Source organism: Bactrocera latifrons, unplaced genomic scaffold (genome assembly GCF_001853355.1).
Source record: "Bactrocera latifrons isolate USDA-ARS-PBARC rearing strain unplaced genomic scaffold, ASM185335v1 scaffold_74, whole genome shotgun sequence".
Lineage (NCBI taxonomy): Eukaryota > Metazoa > Arthropoda > Insecta > Diptera > Tephritidae > Bactrocera > Bactrocera latifrons.
The window spans coordinates 1,047,231-1,064,757 of NW_017537423.1; the positions used below are offsets into that span (position 1 = coordinate 1,047,231).

Below are 17,527 nucleotides of genomic sequence, written 5' to 3' on the forward strand. Positions count from 1 at the left end.
CACATTTTAAGTAAATAAAAGTATTCAATGAAGTCGAAGTTGATGCAAAAATTTTATATTTTTATATTTAAAAAATTACATCATATTCAGAGCAATTATTAATTGATAAAGTATAAATTTTTAAAACTCTCATTTTTAACTCTAGACTTTGCAAAAAAAAATATTTCAAATATTTGTAAACAATATGGCAACTCTGTATAATAATTTATCATGAACCAAAACTTTGAACGAACTCTTAACTAAAAAACTTTTAAAAAACTTTTTCTTAAAAAAAAGTATGTCTACTCTCTTTGTTAATTTAATTAAAAAACCTAAAGCTGGTGTTAACATTTCTAAAAGTTAACACTTTACAGTTTAATTACACTAAAAGAAATATTTCTAATTAATTGAAATAATACCGCAAAAACTAATATGGCAACCTTTTCAAAGATTTTTATTTATGATTTTTTTACACAAAGATTATTTAAAGAAAAATCGCATGAAATATTTTATTCAGAATTTTTTCTTGTTTTGAAAGAGTAGGTGGCAACTTTAATTAAATAAAACATGGCAGCTCCACATTAAATAATTGCAAATAAAATTCTTAAGCATAATTTTAATTTAATCTAACTCTGTATAAAATTATTGTGTCTTTAAAAAAATTCTTAAAATATATTCTAATTTATTTATTTAACTGTACTGAACTAAGACATGTGGTAACCCTGATTTTAAAAATGTGAAAGTTTCGAAAATTTTAAAAATTCGACACTTTCACATTTAATTTTCTGCATCGAAATTTATTAAATAAAAAAAGAGATGGCAACATTATTAAATTTATTGAATACCTGGCAACCCTGTAAAAAATTTGGCATACATATGAAAGTTAGCATTTTGCATTATGATTTAGCATTAAACTTCTATATAGCTATCATGTGCTTTAATATTTACAACATTTTTATTTTATTTTTAACTTCGTTGATTTTAGCCGTCTGACATCATTAAAAATTAAATTTGTATAGAGTATTTTAAAGTACATACTTAAATATTCCGGATAATAACATGTTATGTTAGTTATTTTTTATTTTTAATTTTTTGCTACGTTTGAACACTAAATTAAGAAAAAGTTGGCAACTCTCTGATTTTTATTATGTTCACTGAAAAAAATTACTAGGAGAGTCGGAGTTTCGGAAGAAAATAAATCCATAACACCTTTCGGAGCACAGCTAAAAAAAATAAATTATCAACAAATTAGCTGCCGACAAGCAAATGACAATGGCAAGGCAAAACTCACAAAAATCGAATAGTTCATGCTAAACACACAAACAAGACAAAAGAAAGAGCAAGCCAAGGTGAAACCGAAATGTAGCGAACATTGCCAAGTCAGCAGCTCCGAACTGTCGATGGATGTCGATGGATGTCGCTGGCATAGTTGAAGTTTGGTTACTTCCCTTCTCAACTACGCAGTCTGGTGTGAAAACTTTGCACCCCTTTTTGTACACACCAACAATAAAAACAAGCAGAAATTTATTATTACTGTATTTTTATTTTTCTTTTCTCATTGTACTGGAAGTTTTGCTGGCACAAACTTTTTACATGACCTCCAGCACGGCCGTGTGCTTTACATTGCCGCAAGTAATTTCAAGTTTATGTTGCTTTTGTTGTAGCTTTACTTTTTCCTTCTTTCTTATGATCATAAGTACGTCATTATGACTTTAGCGCTTCATTTATATCTAAATTTAATGCCAACCATTAGCGCTGATACGCCAATTAATAGGGGAATCATGAGGGTGATTAGGTAGATGAAGGAATGTCTGCTTTTTTATTAGTGAATTTTTAGGTTAAGTGTGAAAAGAGTTGAAACTTGGGGTATAAGCTGACTGTTTAGTATGTAAGAGTAGAACACAGCTTGTAGCAGGTTTTCCAGGACATTTTTGAATTATTGTTGTATTAAAAATGAAGTATACTAAAGAAAAATGTCCGTGATAATTTTCGACCAGTTTTTTTAAATTTGGTTAAAAACATTTTGGAATTATTACTAGAGCAGCAAATTTTTTTTCGAAGAAGTTATATCTAAAATGGGTTTCGAGCAGTTACAAAAGGATTGTCGTATTACGCTAAAAAGGCTTTAATACTATATACAAGTGTTTTCTACTTACTAGACATTATTTTACAAAACTTCTGCACCTCACCAGTTATTTTAAAACAATTTTTTAACACCAAAGCGTTGGAAATATAGAATATACATGACTTATTGTATTTTAGGTAACATTTTTATAGTTACAAATTTTATACCAGTTTTTCGAACAATTTTAAAAGTAGTAAAACATTCGCAATAACACATAAAAAACATATATTGTGCCAAACAATAAACAAAATTTGTATGGCTACAAATTTTATACCAGTTTTGAAAAAAGTTCTAAAGCACACAAAATAAGTTTTTATCGATATATTTGTGCTAGCACGTTTTTTGTATTTGTATAAGGAAACTATTGCAAACATACGCTAATCCCCAATTGCTCAATTAATCCACGACATCTGCAAAGGACTTTACATAAAAAATCGCGCACATGCTTGCTTTGAAAAAAGACAGGTGGTATGCGCAAAAGAATATAGAAAAAATAATAAAATTGTGAAAAGCACTTTGATATAAATGTAATAAGCTCTGAATGCAAAAACCAATATAACCAGCGTAATATGACATATGGAGCGATAGAAGAGAAGCTAAAGTTGAACGTGCAAAAAACCAATCAAATTCACCGCCTTCAGTTAACCGCTTTCAATTTCTCTTTTTTTATTTTTTTTTACTTATTTACTTGTTGCTTGACGGGTGTTGGGTGTCGGGTGTCAATGGCACACTTGCTTCACGTAAAAATAATAAAATTTATTATTTATGACTGTCGAGACGGGCTCACAGCAATAGAGGTGCGCATATCTTCAAAATGTGCACTTGTATGTATGTAAATAAACACACTACAACCTCATATAAAAAATCTCATATTGAGCAAAATGCAAATTGTGCCAGTGTACAGTACAGTACAGTGATCAGACACGTGTGCGAATTTTTCACCAGAATTTTTTATTTCAGCTATTTAAATAGGCACAAAAATGTTTATAGCTTCATAAAAGATTTTATCTGGAGAAAATTGTATATACAAAATAATTAGAGTTTATCAAATACTTTCAAAAATTAGTTTTGAAAAGCAACTTAATAATACAAAGTTAAGTTAGTTTACACTATGTTTATACCAGTTGATTGGAAAGAATAATTTTTGCATAGGCCTAGGGAAAACATTTAACTAAAATTGATAAATGTGTTACTTACTAAATAAACTGGTTTTTTAATTTTATACCAGTTTTCAAAAGAGATATTTATGTGTTTTTTTAAACGTTTTCAAATACAAAATCATTGGGAGTGCCTTTGCAGACTTTTAAACATATTTTACTGAAAATATATATTTATACTAGTTGTCAAAATCTTTAAGAACTACTATTGTAGGAGTTTTATTTTTTGTTTTCTTTTCGCGTAGGGAAAGGTTGTAAAGTTAAACCTCATATGATTATTACCAACCATTTCAATGCAATGAAATTAAGCTGTATTCTCTATTATACCAGTTTCAGTTTTCACATTTGCGCACTATTGTGTAAATAAATTACTTTTTGCATTTATTTCACTTAAATATACAGTAGGGATAAGATCTAAACACTCATACCAGTTTATACCAGTTGGCAAATTTATTTTTCAACTAACGTGCACTTATTGTACTCCCAAGGTTGTTTTATACAATTTATCTTAATTTATCTTACTTGAAAGTATTATTCTCTGCGTTTATCTCAGTGTCTCAATAGCACAATTTTAATAAGCCACATCCCAATACCGCGATTATAAGTTCATCACCCGCACGTTCCTTCTGCTTTATATTAGTCAATTTCCGTGCTGCTTTTCCTTCACTCATAAGCCAACGCTAAGCTACAAGTTAAGTTTCTCGGTGTAACAGTTTGCTATCCAATTTCCTGTTCACTATGACTTTTCATACCGACGACTGGTAGACGCTACTCTTGTTGTCTCGCTACTTCCACAACCAAAGTTTTTTACTGTTTTATTATTACTTTACGCACTTTTGCGTACTTCCATTCCACTTTTGGTGAAACGATTTTTTTTTTTTTTTTTTTTTTTTTTTTTTTTTTTTTTTTTTTTTTTTTTTTTTTTTTTTTTTTTTTTTTTTTTTTTTTTGTATATACATTGTATGCTACTTTCTCAACTACTTTTTCTTTACAACTTTTATATCTCGCCCACATATTGCGCGCTACACTTTCTGCTAAACAACCGTAAGACCAGCTTACACACCGGTCCAACCCATGCACATGCAAGTACACATATACACACAAACATCTGAGGATACACAGTTTGTTTTCGCCAAGTCACTGGCAAAGTTCTTAAAGTCCTCGCTTTTCATAATATGAAAAATTGTTGTTGCAAAAAGTTATTATTATTTTTTCAGTATTTTTTTTTTTTTTTTTTTTGATTTTACGCAAAAGCTTTAAAAATATAAAAAAAAAATTAAAAATAATTCACGGTGCAAGAAAGAAAGAAATAAAAGTATAAATAATAAAATGTGGAAAACGCTTTGGCTTCAATTGCAGCCATAAACTGTTTTTATGTGTTTGACATGACATTCAAGCAAACATGTGTTTAAATAGTGAATGCACGGCACGATGCGTGAGTAGCTTACTATTAAAACGCTCAAAGTTATGGCGGTGTGTACAAACAAAAATTGATTGGAAAAGTGTGCACATGTGGCGCGTTTTTTAAATTTTATACACACACACACATATAGGAAAATATTTGAACTGGTAAACATATGCAAGTTGTATGTGAAGAAACTAATATAGCGACCTGTGAAGAGACCAAATAACTAAAAGTGTGACGTGAGCCTTTAAAAGTAGAAGTGCGCGTGAGAAATGCACAATATATGTTGTGCAAGCGAAATAATGAGATTTATAAGTTTCGACCAGTTTATACCAGTTTTGTAAAATGAAATTTAGCAGCTGAAAAGCTTTATAAGGTACATAAAATACACATTTGCAACATTTATTAAATGCTGGGAGCGTTGTTTTATTTATATCGGTCAGTTTAAAATAAGAATTTTATGAAAAACTTAATGTAGTAAGAATGGTAGAACAGTTCTGACCACTGAAAAACATTTAAAAATTTATAATATGAGAGTTTATCTAACAATATGGCTTCTAGGTCTTTTAGGTCTTGCTAAGCAGGTATAATGTTGCTGGGTTGCTTAAAAACAACTAGGTACGGTTAGAGAATTTTAATTGGCGTGCGTTTCATTACCTAAATTCACACTAAAGCTCGATATTGCGCCTTAGTTCTCAGAGAGTTATAATGATACAAGAATATCATGCAAATGAAAGAATTTTATGAATTTAGTTTGAAAAGTTAATTTAATGCTTAGATTGATTAAAAAAAACATACTATCACGCATTTAGTACATTAAAACAATTGAGACCAGCTCACAAAATAACAAAAAAATTAAAGACATAACGAAATGATTAATTTTAACCAGCCGTGGTTTTCTCTAATACATATACATATATGTATATTATTTTTTAACTTCGCCCAGTTTATGCCAGATAAAAAATTATTAAAAGTGGTCCCAAAGAACAACACTGCGTTATGATTGCTAAGAAACAAAAAATTTCAATATTATTTGCGGTTTAAGCGCTGCTTTCAATTTTCGACCAGTTCCAAAAAATGCGAAAACGCCACTTGCTAATAGAAAACCACTTTTAAAATAGTAAACCAACATCAGAGAAATTAAAATATGCGGTTTTAGAATTTCGACCAGTTAAAATAATAATATAAAATAAAAATAAATTAAAAAATACGTATACTCATTAACTATTCATTACGGCAAAAATTGTTATAATATCTCTAATCCTCTAACGCACAAACGACGTTGCTGCTCCACACCCTTACCCACCAACCACCTATGAACCTTCAAAAATGTGCCCGTTACAACTCCGTTGCCCGAGCGTACATCGACGTCAAACGCTTGTCAGCCGCCGTTTGTGACCCCAGTAAGCTGCTGCACATTTCAACCTTAGCGCGAAACCCTTCACGGTTACGCAATAATATTATCGTTTAGCATACTGTCAGGCGTGACAGCAGTAGCGGGATTTTGCTGGCAAAATTTGATTTAATTAGACATGAGAAATATCAACAAAAACAAAATAATAACTACATAAACATATTATATGAGTATGTACTTATTTACTTGAATAATAAAACAAAAATATGCTTAAGTGATTTGCGTGCGTCTTCTGACTGAAGCCATCAAAGTGAAATGATATGATGGGAGCTCATTAATGTTTTCCCTTTCATTTAGTGTTGTGTGCGTAGGATCGTTGTCTTTTGCGTTCAACATCTTGCGCGTTTTTTTATAAACGCACCATATGATAAAGTTTCATTTCATGCCATTTCAATATTTGTGTTGCCTTCGTTTATGCTGTCTGCCGTATTGAGACAGGGTTGCGCAAAACATATGTGCTCGCGCGCATTAAAACGATTCTTGTGTAGGGTTCATGGAGTACCGCGCCTTACATTTTAATTAGATTGTTTAATTGGGTTGACATGCCACAAAGTATGCAAGGCATTATTACAAGCTGTTATTTTTCGATGTGTAAATAAAGTGAGTCTATTTTTATGATAGTCAACTGAAAATAAGTAGCTTTCAACGTCACAGGCTTACACTTATTCTCCCCAACAGGAAGTTTTCGATTTCAACGCGCCTGAAGCCGACACTTTATGCCTTCTACTGCTCTTTTTAGTCACTTATGGCAACCAACTCTATGTGGTGCTTTACAATCATTCAGTTGTTAGCTGCATTTGCCAGCTTTTCTGCTGCGCATTTATGTCGAGCCTTCGCTCACAGCCACTACACATTTTCGTTCTTTTGCAAAGCCATTATAAAGAGTCGCTGTTGCCTCGACGCTTCGTTGAGCTACACAATTCAGCCAAATTCATACATCTTTCAGCATCGTTGAAGCATCACTTATGTATGGCATGTGCATAGCTTATGCATCCATTCTGCGGCCTAATCCTTTCATCCATCTACTGCTCTGTTCTTACACTTCCTCTCATTCTTCTACATATTCTCTGCGTCCACACGACATATCATTCACCGCATCCGCATGTGTGTGTCTGTCCAAGTGTGCACATTCGCTTCACTGTTCATAAATTCCAGCTAGTACGCTTATATGCTCGCTCTTTTTGGGCTTTTAAGCGTTTTCGGCGTAGCATACTTTCAGGCTGTTATATGGCCCCAGTGTTGGTAGCGAAATGTGTTTTCAACTGTGCTGTAGCCGCTAATCAGCCAATTTTTGTGGTGCATCGTTGGGTTTTTCTTACGGTTGATTGGATTTTCTAGTAGCCACAACACACTTGTTAGTGGTGAGTTGATTGGCTTGTGTGCATTACGCCTGATTGTATGCAATGAACTTTTTCGTGAAATAAAGCAAACACGAATAATGATTTTTGGCTGCTAAACATTGAATTTACTTTGAAGAATTTTTTTTTTTAATATGTTGATTGCAGGCATACATAAATTGTATACCACTTTTCATAAAATTAAAATTAAATGGTAAATGAACCATTTTCTTTACAAAAAGATGTATATTTCGTTGAAGACATAATTTAGAAACTATTGAAATATGTATATGTATCGTAGAATAAAGATCACTATGGAGCCAATAAGCTTGTAAAAAATTATACCAGTTTCGACCAGTTCTATTTGTCATTGAAAAACTATTCTTATGCAAAACATGTGTTCTGACGATTAAAAAATGATAACACTTTCGAGTGTAATACAATAGTTTGGACTTATTTTTTGGAGCACAATTTATACCAGTTTCTGGTCGAATGAAATAAACTGAATTTTATTCTGAGACGCATAATTTATACACATAAAAATAGAATCGCTCGGAAAAGTCATTTGAATAAGGTTATACCAGTTTCGACCAGTTCTATTTTCTGTGAAAAAAAAACTTTCCAAAAGCAATATTGATTTCTTTCATACTAATCTGGCTTTGAACTAAATATTATTATAACGAACTGAAAATTACCCATAATTTTAATACAGATACCTAAAGCTTGCAAAGTAAACAGAAATTTACAACACCTTTCTGTTATACTCATTACAGATGAATTTTGCGAAGATTACCCCCACAACCTTATGCCCACACCCGGCTACTGGATTGAATGTTCACGTCAGAAAATCACATTACCCACACTTCATACGAATTGGGATGAAAGCGACTCAGAGCACGAAGATATACGAGCGGGCAGCTCCAGCGACGCATATCTCGAGCGTGAATGCAGCGATCTCTATGAAGACGATGAAGATTCGGAAGCGACCCCAAGGTGAGCTCGCAAAGAAACAGAGCTTAGTGTACGAGTAATAGTAATTAATAGCACCCCGCAGTAAAAACTCGCCAAAGACAAGCAAACACTATAAAAACTGTTGATAAATAATTTTAGACCAATTGTAATTGGCGCAACCTTTTTGATTTTTGCTCATTAAAGAAAACAAAAGTTATAGCCGAAACCAGAATTTTTTAATAACTCCAACATTTTGTTTCCCTTTCCGCTACACCACGCCAAAAACCCCGCCCACCGAAACTTTAAATACATAAACACACACCATCCATTTCGTTGCCACCCCCCGCTTATGAACACACATACGCATATGCACCGACACACACACACACACGCATTCGTTGAACAATTTTATACGAATGTTTAAGTCCTAGGAAAAAGACAACAATCGAGGATCAATGGGATCAACAGGGCGCCTTCGAGCTCATCTCCGTCGAACAAGAGACATACGAAAAGTACTTTTACGGCACCGAGCACTGGAACTATTTTACGAGCGATGAGGATCTCGGCCCCGTCATACTCTCCATCAAACAGGAGACACTGAATGGACGCGATCAATTTCGCATACTGGTACGCGCCGGCTCGTATACGGTGCATGGACTGATACCGGCGTCCTGTGTATTCGCCGATAGGTAAGTGAGGCAGTGAGATAAGAGAAAGGAGCTGACTAGCTAAGCAATTATTTCTACTTTGCAGATATAATCGGGAAGAAGTAGTTAGATCGCTAGGTAAAGAAGTTAATTTGAATCCACCCCTCACACTGGGGCAGCTACCCGATACGCCCGAGGAGTTATTGAAACTAGATCAGGTATGAGTTGCAGATAGAGGCGAAGAGATAAGAGAGAAAGAGGAATAGTAGTAGTTAGTAGTTAGTAGTAGGATCATGCCAAAATATTTTTAAAAGAGGCAACTTCTCACTCTCCATCTCTTCGTCTGTACTTCCCTTCTCTCTCATACCTTCTCTCTCTCTCTCTCTTTCTCTCTTTTTTTTGCCGTATGTATATGATACTCTTTTGTGCTCTAGGTTTTTATAAAATCCGAGCTGAAAGTGGGAGTGATTTATGTTAAAGAGGATCAATTCTCTGAGGAGCAAATTTTAGACAATAACGAAAATTCCATACTCTTCGACGAATTCCTAACGTTACTCGGCGATCGTGTGCGTTTACGTGGTTTCGATAAATACAAAGGTGGCCTTGACACGGTGCATGATTTGACAGGTGAGTAAATAGTGTGAATAAGTGAAAAGTTAATGAGGGGAAGAGCTACATATAGGGTAGTCGAAAAAGTCTTTTCGTATATCGAATCAAACTTCAATTTATTCATTAAACCAAATATGTACCATTCGGTCGATCACTTTTTGCCATTTTTCCGCTGGAGATATTATTCCATCAGTGTAAAACAAAACTCCAACAAATACGAAAATACTTTTTCGACCAATGTAATAATTTTTGGAGGGAAAGATAGTAATAACATTTAATTTCATAATATCTGCCGCGCAGGTCTCTATTCGGTTTACACCAATTGGCGTAACATTGAGATCATGTTTCATGTATCGACGCTCTTACCCTACGAGAAGCATGACCCGCAAAAGCTACAACGCAAACGTCACATCGGCAACGATATAGTCTGCGTGGTATTTCTGGAAGCGGATAACACGCGCTTTAGTCCTGCCTGCATTAAGTCACATTTCCTGCATACATTTATACTGGTAAGATCATAAATACTAGACACTTACCTTATACACTCACACACTAAACAGCTGCTTGAGTACGCTCTCTCGCTCTAACTCCCACGCGCTTATTTCATCCAATTCACACATCAGGTTTGCGTCTCGGCTCGCATCAAACACAAACCCACACGTTATGAGGTTTCGGTGGTGACGCGCGATGAAGTCGGCGCCTACAAGCCATACCTCTGGGAGCAGTCAGTGTTCGAAAAGGGTACAATGTTTCGGTGAGTAGCCTAACACTTACGAATTTTCACAATTTCACATTTTCACTGAACACTGAATTTACACTAGCACTTTTAAACACATTTTACATTTATTTGCCACACTTTTTTCATTCACTCGCGCGCGTTTTTCTCTTTACAGCGAATGGCTACTCACGAAAATCGTCAATGGTGAACGTGCCTCATATTCGGCACCGAAATTTGCACGCATGCAAGAGCGTACACGCTCACAAATGCTTGAGGATTTGGTGATGAATTTATCGAATCATGCTGAGACCGGACAGATACCGAAACCGTACCGTAGGGGCTCGTGGCGACCCATCGGTGAGGATGAATATAACAAAATGTTGCATGCAAGAGTTTTAGCCCAAGGGGCGGCCACACCGCAATCGTCGTCAGTGGGCGTTGATGTGTGCTGTGTTAATCTCGGTTCCAAGCATAGTATGTAGGCGTTGAGTTGAGCCTTAATTTGCGAGACCCTCCTCGTTCGTTTACAAAGAACCTGCAAAATTTAATATAAAAAGAAAAGCAAATTAATAATTGAAAATGCATATACAATATATTTTCTACTTTTGCCAAATGCTTGCAAAGATACACATACATATAATTGTTTCCAGTAAGAATTGGAGTAAATAATTATTGTGAAAAACTCAAAATTTTTATACATTTTTTACATTCTGAATTGGCAATTTGATCTTTAGACCAGTTTTGGCTATATTACCAAACCCAACGTATTTATATTCAGTTAAACCAAAGTAATACGTGTTTTTACCCAAATAGTTGTTCTAATTGCCGCAATACAATAAAATACATCAACCGATTGGCATAAATAAATTTCGACCAGTTTTCAATCCAAACGCTCAAAATGCTTGTAACCAACCGATATTAAAATTTAAAATAAAGAAATATTAGCTTGTGTGTAGTTAACTTTATTGATGGCTATATTTTATACCAGTTATGGCAATTATATTTCTTAATTTCCTTTACCTTTTTGTAAAAATTGGACAGAAATTATTATTATTATTATACCAGTCATATTAAAAGTATTTAAAGCACGTTTAAATTTTTCGGCCAGTTTTCTTTCATTAGAACGCATTATAAATATTAAGTCTACCTTCACATTTAAAGATTATAAGAACACTTGTTTCACTTATTATATAGTTTGGCGTATTTTGTTGATTACTATTTATACCACTTTATCATGCACGTATGCGCACTTTATTAAATTTACAATCCCTGAAATAATCATTGAAAACTATTATTTACGTAATCTTTATTTGTATAACTAAAATCTTCATTTAAAAAAAAATTATACCAGTTTGGTTTTTGCGCTGCTAAAAGTTTTTATCAATCGCTTATACATATTCTTGCAAAAAATCTATACAAAAGTTGTATTTTTTATTTTCTTTTATTACTTCCTTAATACTATATTGCCAGTTAAGTGAAAACACTGTACTCTCTGCGATATATCCTTAGGCTTTCGCACTAATTACCACCTCTTAGTTGGCGCCCTACTCAACACACCACAATTTACGCATGCAAGCAAATCCGTTTCGAAACCAAACATTTTCTCCTATCAATTCCGGTTCAATATATTGGTTGCTCGCACACTAATTGCTGTTGCATTCTAATCAGCTTAGTGTGAGATATACAAGCTTGGTAGACATGTCAAATGTCGATATATTTTACATTTAATCCGACTGGAAAAAGCCAATGGAGTAAGAGAGTATGTATGTATGTACATATAAACGCATCTACACACGAAAGACATTGATTGTCGGCCATGATTAATAGTTGTATGCGTCACATGTCCAACAATTGTTTTATTGAGCATAGTGTGAGGCGCGCTTAACTATGCCAAAGCTACGTAAGGGCACTACGTAAAGCGAAAAGGAGCAAACACAAATCAGCGTCGTACAATTTAACTCGATGCAAGTATAAATTTCTACTCTAGCGTAAATTACGCAAATACACGAGAGGATATTGCTATCTACTTTCAGGCGCTGTAGCGTTTTTGCATCTCCTCTTTGCAAATTTGCACCGTGCTACATTTTTCTCCTACCTACATAAGTTTGTGGCAAAAACTCTTATCAATTACAAGCAATCAAAGTGGTACGCTCGTGGCTTCACGACTAAAAAGAGACCAACACAGGTTTCTGGGCCAGCCCTTAGCTGACAGCAAGCATGTATCGAAGTTAAACGTATGCAACATCCAAAACATATTTACATATGGTGTGTGTGTGTACATATTACAACAACTAGCTGTGTTAAAATAAATATTGCCTACTTTTGGGCGTTGCATTAGGTGTATCAAAAGCATAGCAACCCGCACCACCAACACCACAACCGTTGAAACGCGTACATATCCTGCCTTCTGCCACAAGTACATATTGTATTTATTTATGCATTTATTTGCGGAAGTGCGTAAGAACTGTATATATACATACATATTGCTTGTTTTGATTCTCGTGGGCTTTAGCATACGTTCCAATGACTGACAGGATATGTGCGCGGCAAGACAGCATGCCGAGCAATAACAAATTATTATCATATATCATGCTGTGATTTGTTTGTTCCTATACACTTAGCAAGTTGTGTTTGTTTTTGTTGTTGTCGCGATAGCAAAACCTCAAGCTACCTGCTTATGTGTGTTCTTTTTTACGAATTTCACTTTCATATCCGCATGTTTACTTTACTTGCGTTAGAAAAGCGCGCATAAGCGCCTTTAAGTATGCACTTAAATATAGCAAACCATACATATCAACGCAGCTTATGAAAGGAAGTCAGTAAGCCCACTGTTGTAGGTACTAAAGTAGCATTTCCATTATTATCATTATTGCAATTTATGTATATTTATAAAAATATGTAGCAAAATTGATGATTTTTCAACGTACTGGCTCATAAATTATACATAACTTAAAGCAGAAACATGTGTAATAAGCTCTTCGAGTGACCTTTAAAGGTAACAGTTACCGAGATTCTACATAAAATTAAGCCTAGTTATTCAAAATTTATTAAAAAAAGTAAAAAAAAAAAAAATTTCTTTTAGCTAGGAGGCTTTTGAGTATGGAGTATTATAAGTACGGTGGGCCTTTAAAGAATAAAGTGGCATGTTCTTGCTTAGAAAGAAGTATATTAATACTTTAAGTGAACCATGAGCACAAAATCGATAAAAATCACTACCTAAGCACACTTTAAGCTACTAAAACAAATTATACCAGTTTCGATCAGTTCTGTTTTCTCGCTTTGACATCGCTTGTGGATTTAAAATATTATAGTTAATTTCTTATAGACTTTAAACTAATAAAACAAATTATACCAGTTATGTCTTCTCACCCGGGCATCGCTTGAGAACTTAAAATACTATATACAATTTTTCGCAGACTTTAAACTGAAAAAGAAAATTATACCAGTTTCGACCAGTTCTGTTTTCTCACACTGGCATCACTTGTGAATGTAAAACATTACATACAACTATTGGCAATATTGGCATATGCTCGGCATGAGGATCTAGCCCATAAATTGTAAAGAAACCAGAAGCTAATTAGGTAAAATGGTATCTTTGAGATTCTTTCTAAAAAAAAAAAAACGAATTCGAGTCGAATTTACGCCGTTTGAAGCACTGTCTTCTTAATGAGTTCATATTACTTAGCTTTCTGTAACAATTTTCATTTGGGAGTAACGAAATTGAAGCTAATTAATCGGCTTTTGAATGTATTATATTATGATTCAAAAGCGACAAAATAATTTAAATAATATTAAGTTATAAAATCGACCACAATCGATATAGAGCTCTCTTTGTATCAGTGATGATCTTTCTTTGTTGAAAAGAGACTGAGTGTTCCGAGCGGATCATGTTATGACGAAGCGCATGAGGATGACCCCAGTAACCTAAGTCAAATCTCTTAAATGGTTACAAAATAAAAGGGTTATTCAAACACAGATACAACAGGCGACTTAAGGCTTCAGTGTAAGAAAAGCCTCGGCACTTTTCACTTGCTAGCTGACACAGTGAACTCGCCGGCTTCGTCTTTGAAAGGAGAACTTAAAGACCGCTTAAAATATTTGAACATTACACGCAGTTGATCTTGGCTAACAACAACAGAGATGGCTCAGCACAGAGAAAAACATAAATCGATAGTTTGAAAGAAAAATATAAAATATTTTTAAACGGCGTGCACAGCCAAGCACATGTAAGCTCTTGTAGCTCTTGGAGCTCAGTGTTTTAACAAATTAACTTTTGCAGTCTTCAAAAATTAATCAATACGCGAGCTCCCAGCTTACACCGGCTTATGAGTACACACCCCTCTATGCAGCATCATAAATTACTTTTATGTTAAGGCTCAAAACCTCAACAATTGACCCAAACAAACTTCAAACAAAACTGTCTTCTTTCAATCTGCCAAAACTTGATTCCATCCAGCCAATTGTACTCACTTCTGAGCATACATATTTGTGCGTTTCGCACCCCGTTTGAATCAATGAACTCATACCACAGACCACTATGGCGTCGAACACAAAGTAAAAAACAAAATTGCCAACAAATACCAAACAGATCACTCACTCATACATTCAACAATACATTTGTTTCATGAGTCCCATCACTCCATTACAGACTACTCTTCATGCCACTCTCAGTCTTATATTTATATAAGTACAATCACTCCATCCACCGGCTGCGACGACTTGCTCACACCCCGCCAAAGTCTGCCACAAAATATTTGCGTGGGAAAATCCCATCAATCACGTTCCGTTAGATTTTGGCGGCGCTAAGCTGGATGATGCTTCGCAACAAATGCGGCAGCGAGTCGTGTGAGTGAGTGAGCGATAGCAAAAGCATATGTTGATGAAGAAACGTATATTATATAAGTGAATGACAAATAGTAATATAAAAAGCGCAGGAAAAAGGAACAATGCAAAAAAGCAAAATGCAAAAAAAAAAAAAAAAAAAAAAAAAAAAAAAAAAAAAAAAAAAAAAAAAAAAAAAAAAAAAAGAAAAAAAAAAACGCATAAAAAACATGAAGAACTTTGTTAATGCGTATGTGTGTGTAACAAATTTCATATAAAGCACATGATTGAGTTGCTGTGTAAGCCCACTTAAAGGTGGCGAAATTGTATGTGGCGACAGAAAATAGGCGGCTCCCTGGACATTGTTTGGGTGGCCGTTGGATTTGAAAGTCTGACGACCGCATAAATTAAGCAACATAGACTCGAAGGCTAGTTTTAAATGCTTCGATTTTCCCTTCGCACAACCTGAAGTAATAGAAATGCTTAGAAACCCAACGCTAAAGCTATTACAAAGCGCTACTTTCACATAAGATCCCTTTATTCATTCTGAAACTTCAAAAAATTTAAAAAGTCAAATATTATTCAAACACAAGCGAACTCCCATGGGTCGAACTTGCAATAAATCTGTAATAGCTTAGAGCACGTTTTGTAACACATTCGCTATGATATAATGTTAAAATTGGGGTATCCAGGTTTTAGGTACAGAGTTCCAAAGTGTGGGTTTCTCTGATATCATTGACTAATTAACGCCAGAAAAGAGTTAGATTCCGAATATCGAAGATTTGCCTAACTTATCATACGAGTTCAAGCATTGCGGACTTCAGGAGAGAGCCTATGAAGTCAAGGAAGCTTCGAATGAAGGTTAGACCCCGAATCCCGAAGATTCGCCTCACTTGTCATAAGCTAAAAATACTGGAAACAGATGTAGCGACCATTTTCTTGTTACTCATGACTCTATTGACCTAGGGATGGGAAGTAATACTGTTCAAGCGGATACAGAGCTCAAGCGTTCCAGACTTCAGAAGATAGCCCATGAAGTCAAGGAAGCTTAGGATGAACAGCAAACTTTTTTTTGTTTTTTTGTTATAGCATATCAAATAAGGTCCAGCGAGCAGATCATTGAAATTTTCAACTCTGAAGACGCTCTGCAGAGTTCATAAACGCCAGTCGCTTTGAATTGAACAAGCTTTCGATGAATAGACGCAGAATACTTATGGCTTTTCAAGCTCAATCTCAACTGCCAATCGAGCATTGCGCACTTGAGCTTAAGAGCCAAGTATCGAGTGCTACTCGTAGAATACGAACAGCAAGACAATTAACTCTTTCCGCACTAAGCTGCTGTCGATGGCTGGTGGAAGTACATAAAAGTGCACTAGCTAGTTGAATTAGTAAGAATATGTGAAGGGCTAAATGAGCATAAAATGGACATGACAAAGACAGCTTGTGACATTTCTTTGGCTACACAAAGGAGCAACCGCAATTGCCGTTAGCAGGCAAGGACACATCGAGCGAGCGCCGGTTACATCGAGGAAGCAAGTGCGAGAGTTGAAGATGTTCTCAGTGTGTATAAATTTTAATGTGTATGTGTATAAAAGCAACAAGGTTGGGAGGATGCCAGGTAGCAAGGACATGTGGTAACATCTATAGCTGCTTAGAGTTAGTAAACTTTACGATTTTATTGCGTAGGTGCTCGTAGCACATTATAATGCTTGCTTACACAGCATTTAAGGGAAACAATAAATGTCACTAACACACGCGCAAGAGGCAAAAATAGACTAGTAAAGGTATGTCAAAAGGATAGTATTCAAAAAAAAAATATGAATTTTATATAAACAGGTATGAGTGTAAATAAGTATACGGTGTAGCCACAATTGGACAAATAAATATGTGTACACAATTAATACCCTTATTTATACAGGCATTTTCTTGCTAATCGCAAAACAAATAGCTCACGAAAACTTTCCAAAAAAAATTGAGTTAACCCATATTTGTCTAGTCTAATAGAAACAGTTTTACCACCAACATGCTTGCATACTTTAAGGCGTTTTGCCACTTTCAGCACTGCGTGTTGATATTCCCTGGTGTCACGTGCACTTACATAAGGTCAACAACACACATACCATCAAATTATATGCACACATCCAAACATACATACACCTACATTTATCATTTCATTTACATATTCCCCAGCGCAGCAAAAATACTCATTACAATAAACGTTGGTGGTTGAGTGGATCGGTTAGCTAAACGTGCCAATGTCAAATTTGGATTAAACAGTTTTTTATTTTTTTCCTTGTTAAAACTATTAAAACTTTAGACAAAAATAAAGAAAAATTTTGTAAAAGATTTTTTTTTAATATAAAT

General features: G+C 34.6%; 3 protein-coding genes across 4 annotated transcripts in view; 1 reads left to right on the forward strand and 2 right to left on the reverse strand.

Moving 5' to 3' along the window:
- Positions 1–10,632, reverse strand: part of LOC108976255 (calcitonin gene-related peptide type 1 receptor) — a gene marked incomplete in the record, with an annotated part of 342,301 nt that extends 331,669 nt beyond the window's left edge. Inside the window, 1 exon segment of the mRNA XM_018945214.1 lies at positions 10,161–10,632.
- LOC108976253 overlaps positions 1–17,527 on the forward strand; it is a 126,428-nt gene that overhangs the window by 103,257 nt on the left and 5,644 nt on the right. For both annotated transcript variants that reach the window (XM_018945210.1, XM_018945209.1), the window contains exons 9-15: positions 8,191–8,410; positions 8,794–9,057; positions 9,122–9,233; positions 9,450–9,642; positions 9,925–10,133; positions 10,248–10,378; positions 10,518–10,699. In XM_018945210.1, the coding sequence (XP_018800755.1) occupies positions 8,191–8,410; positions 8,794–9,057; positions 9,122–9,233; positions 9,450–9,642; positions 9,925–10,133; positions 10,248–10,378; positions 10,518–10,699 (1,311 nt within the window). The remainder of the gene's footprint in view (positions 1–8,190; positions 8,411–8,793; positions 9,058–9,121; positions 9,234–9,449; positions 9,643–9,924; positions 10,134–10,247; positions 10,379–10,517; positions 10,700–17,527) is intronic.
- Positions 10,706–17,527, reverse strand: part of LOC108976256 — a 29,256-nt gene continuing 22,434 nt past the window's right edge. The window contains exon 4 of the mRNA XM_018945221.1: positions 10,706–10,877. Coding sequence (XP_018800766.1) covers positions 10,796–10,877 — 82 coding nt within the window. The 3' untranslated portion in view covers positions 10,706–10,795. The remainder of the gene's footprint in view (positions 10,878–17,527) is intronic.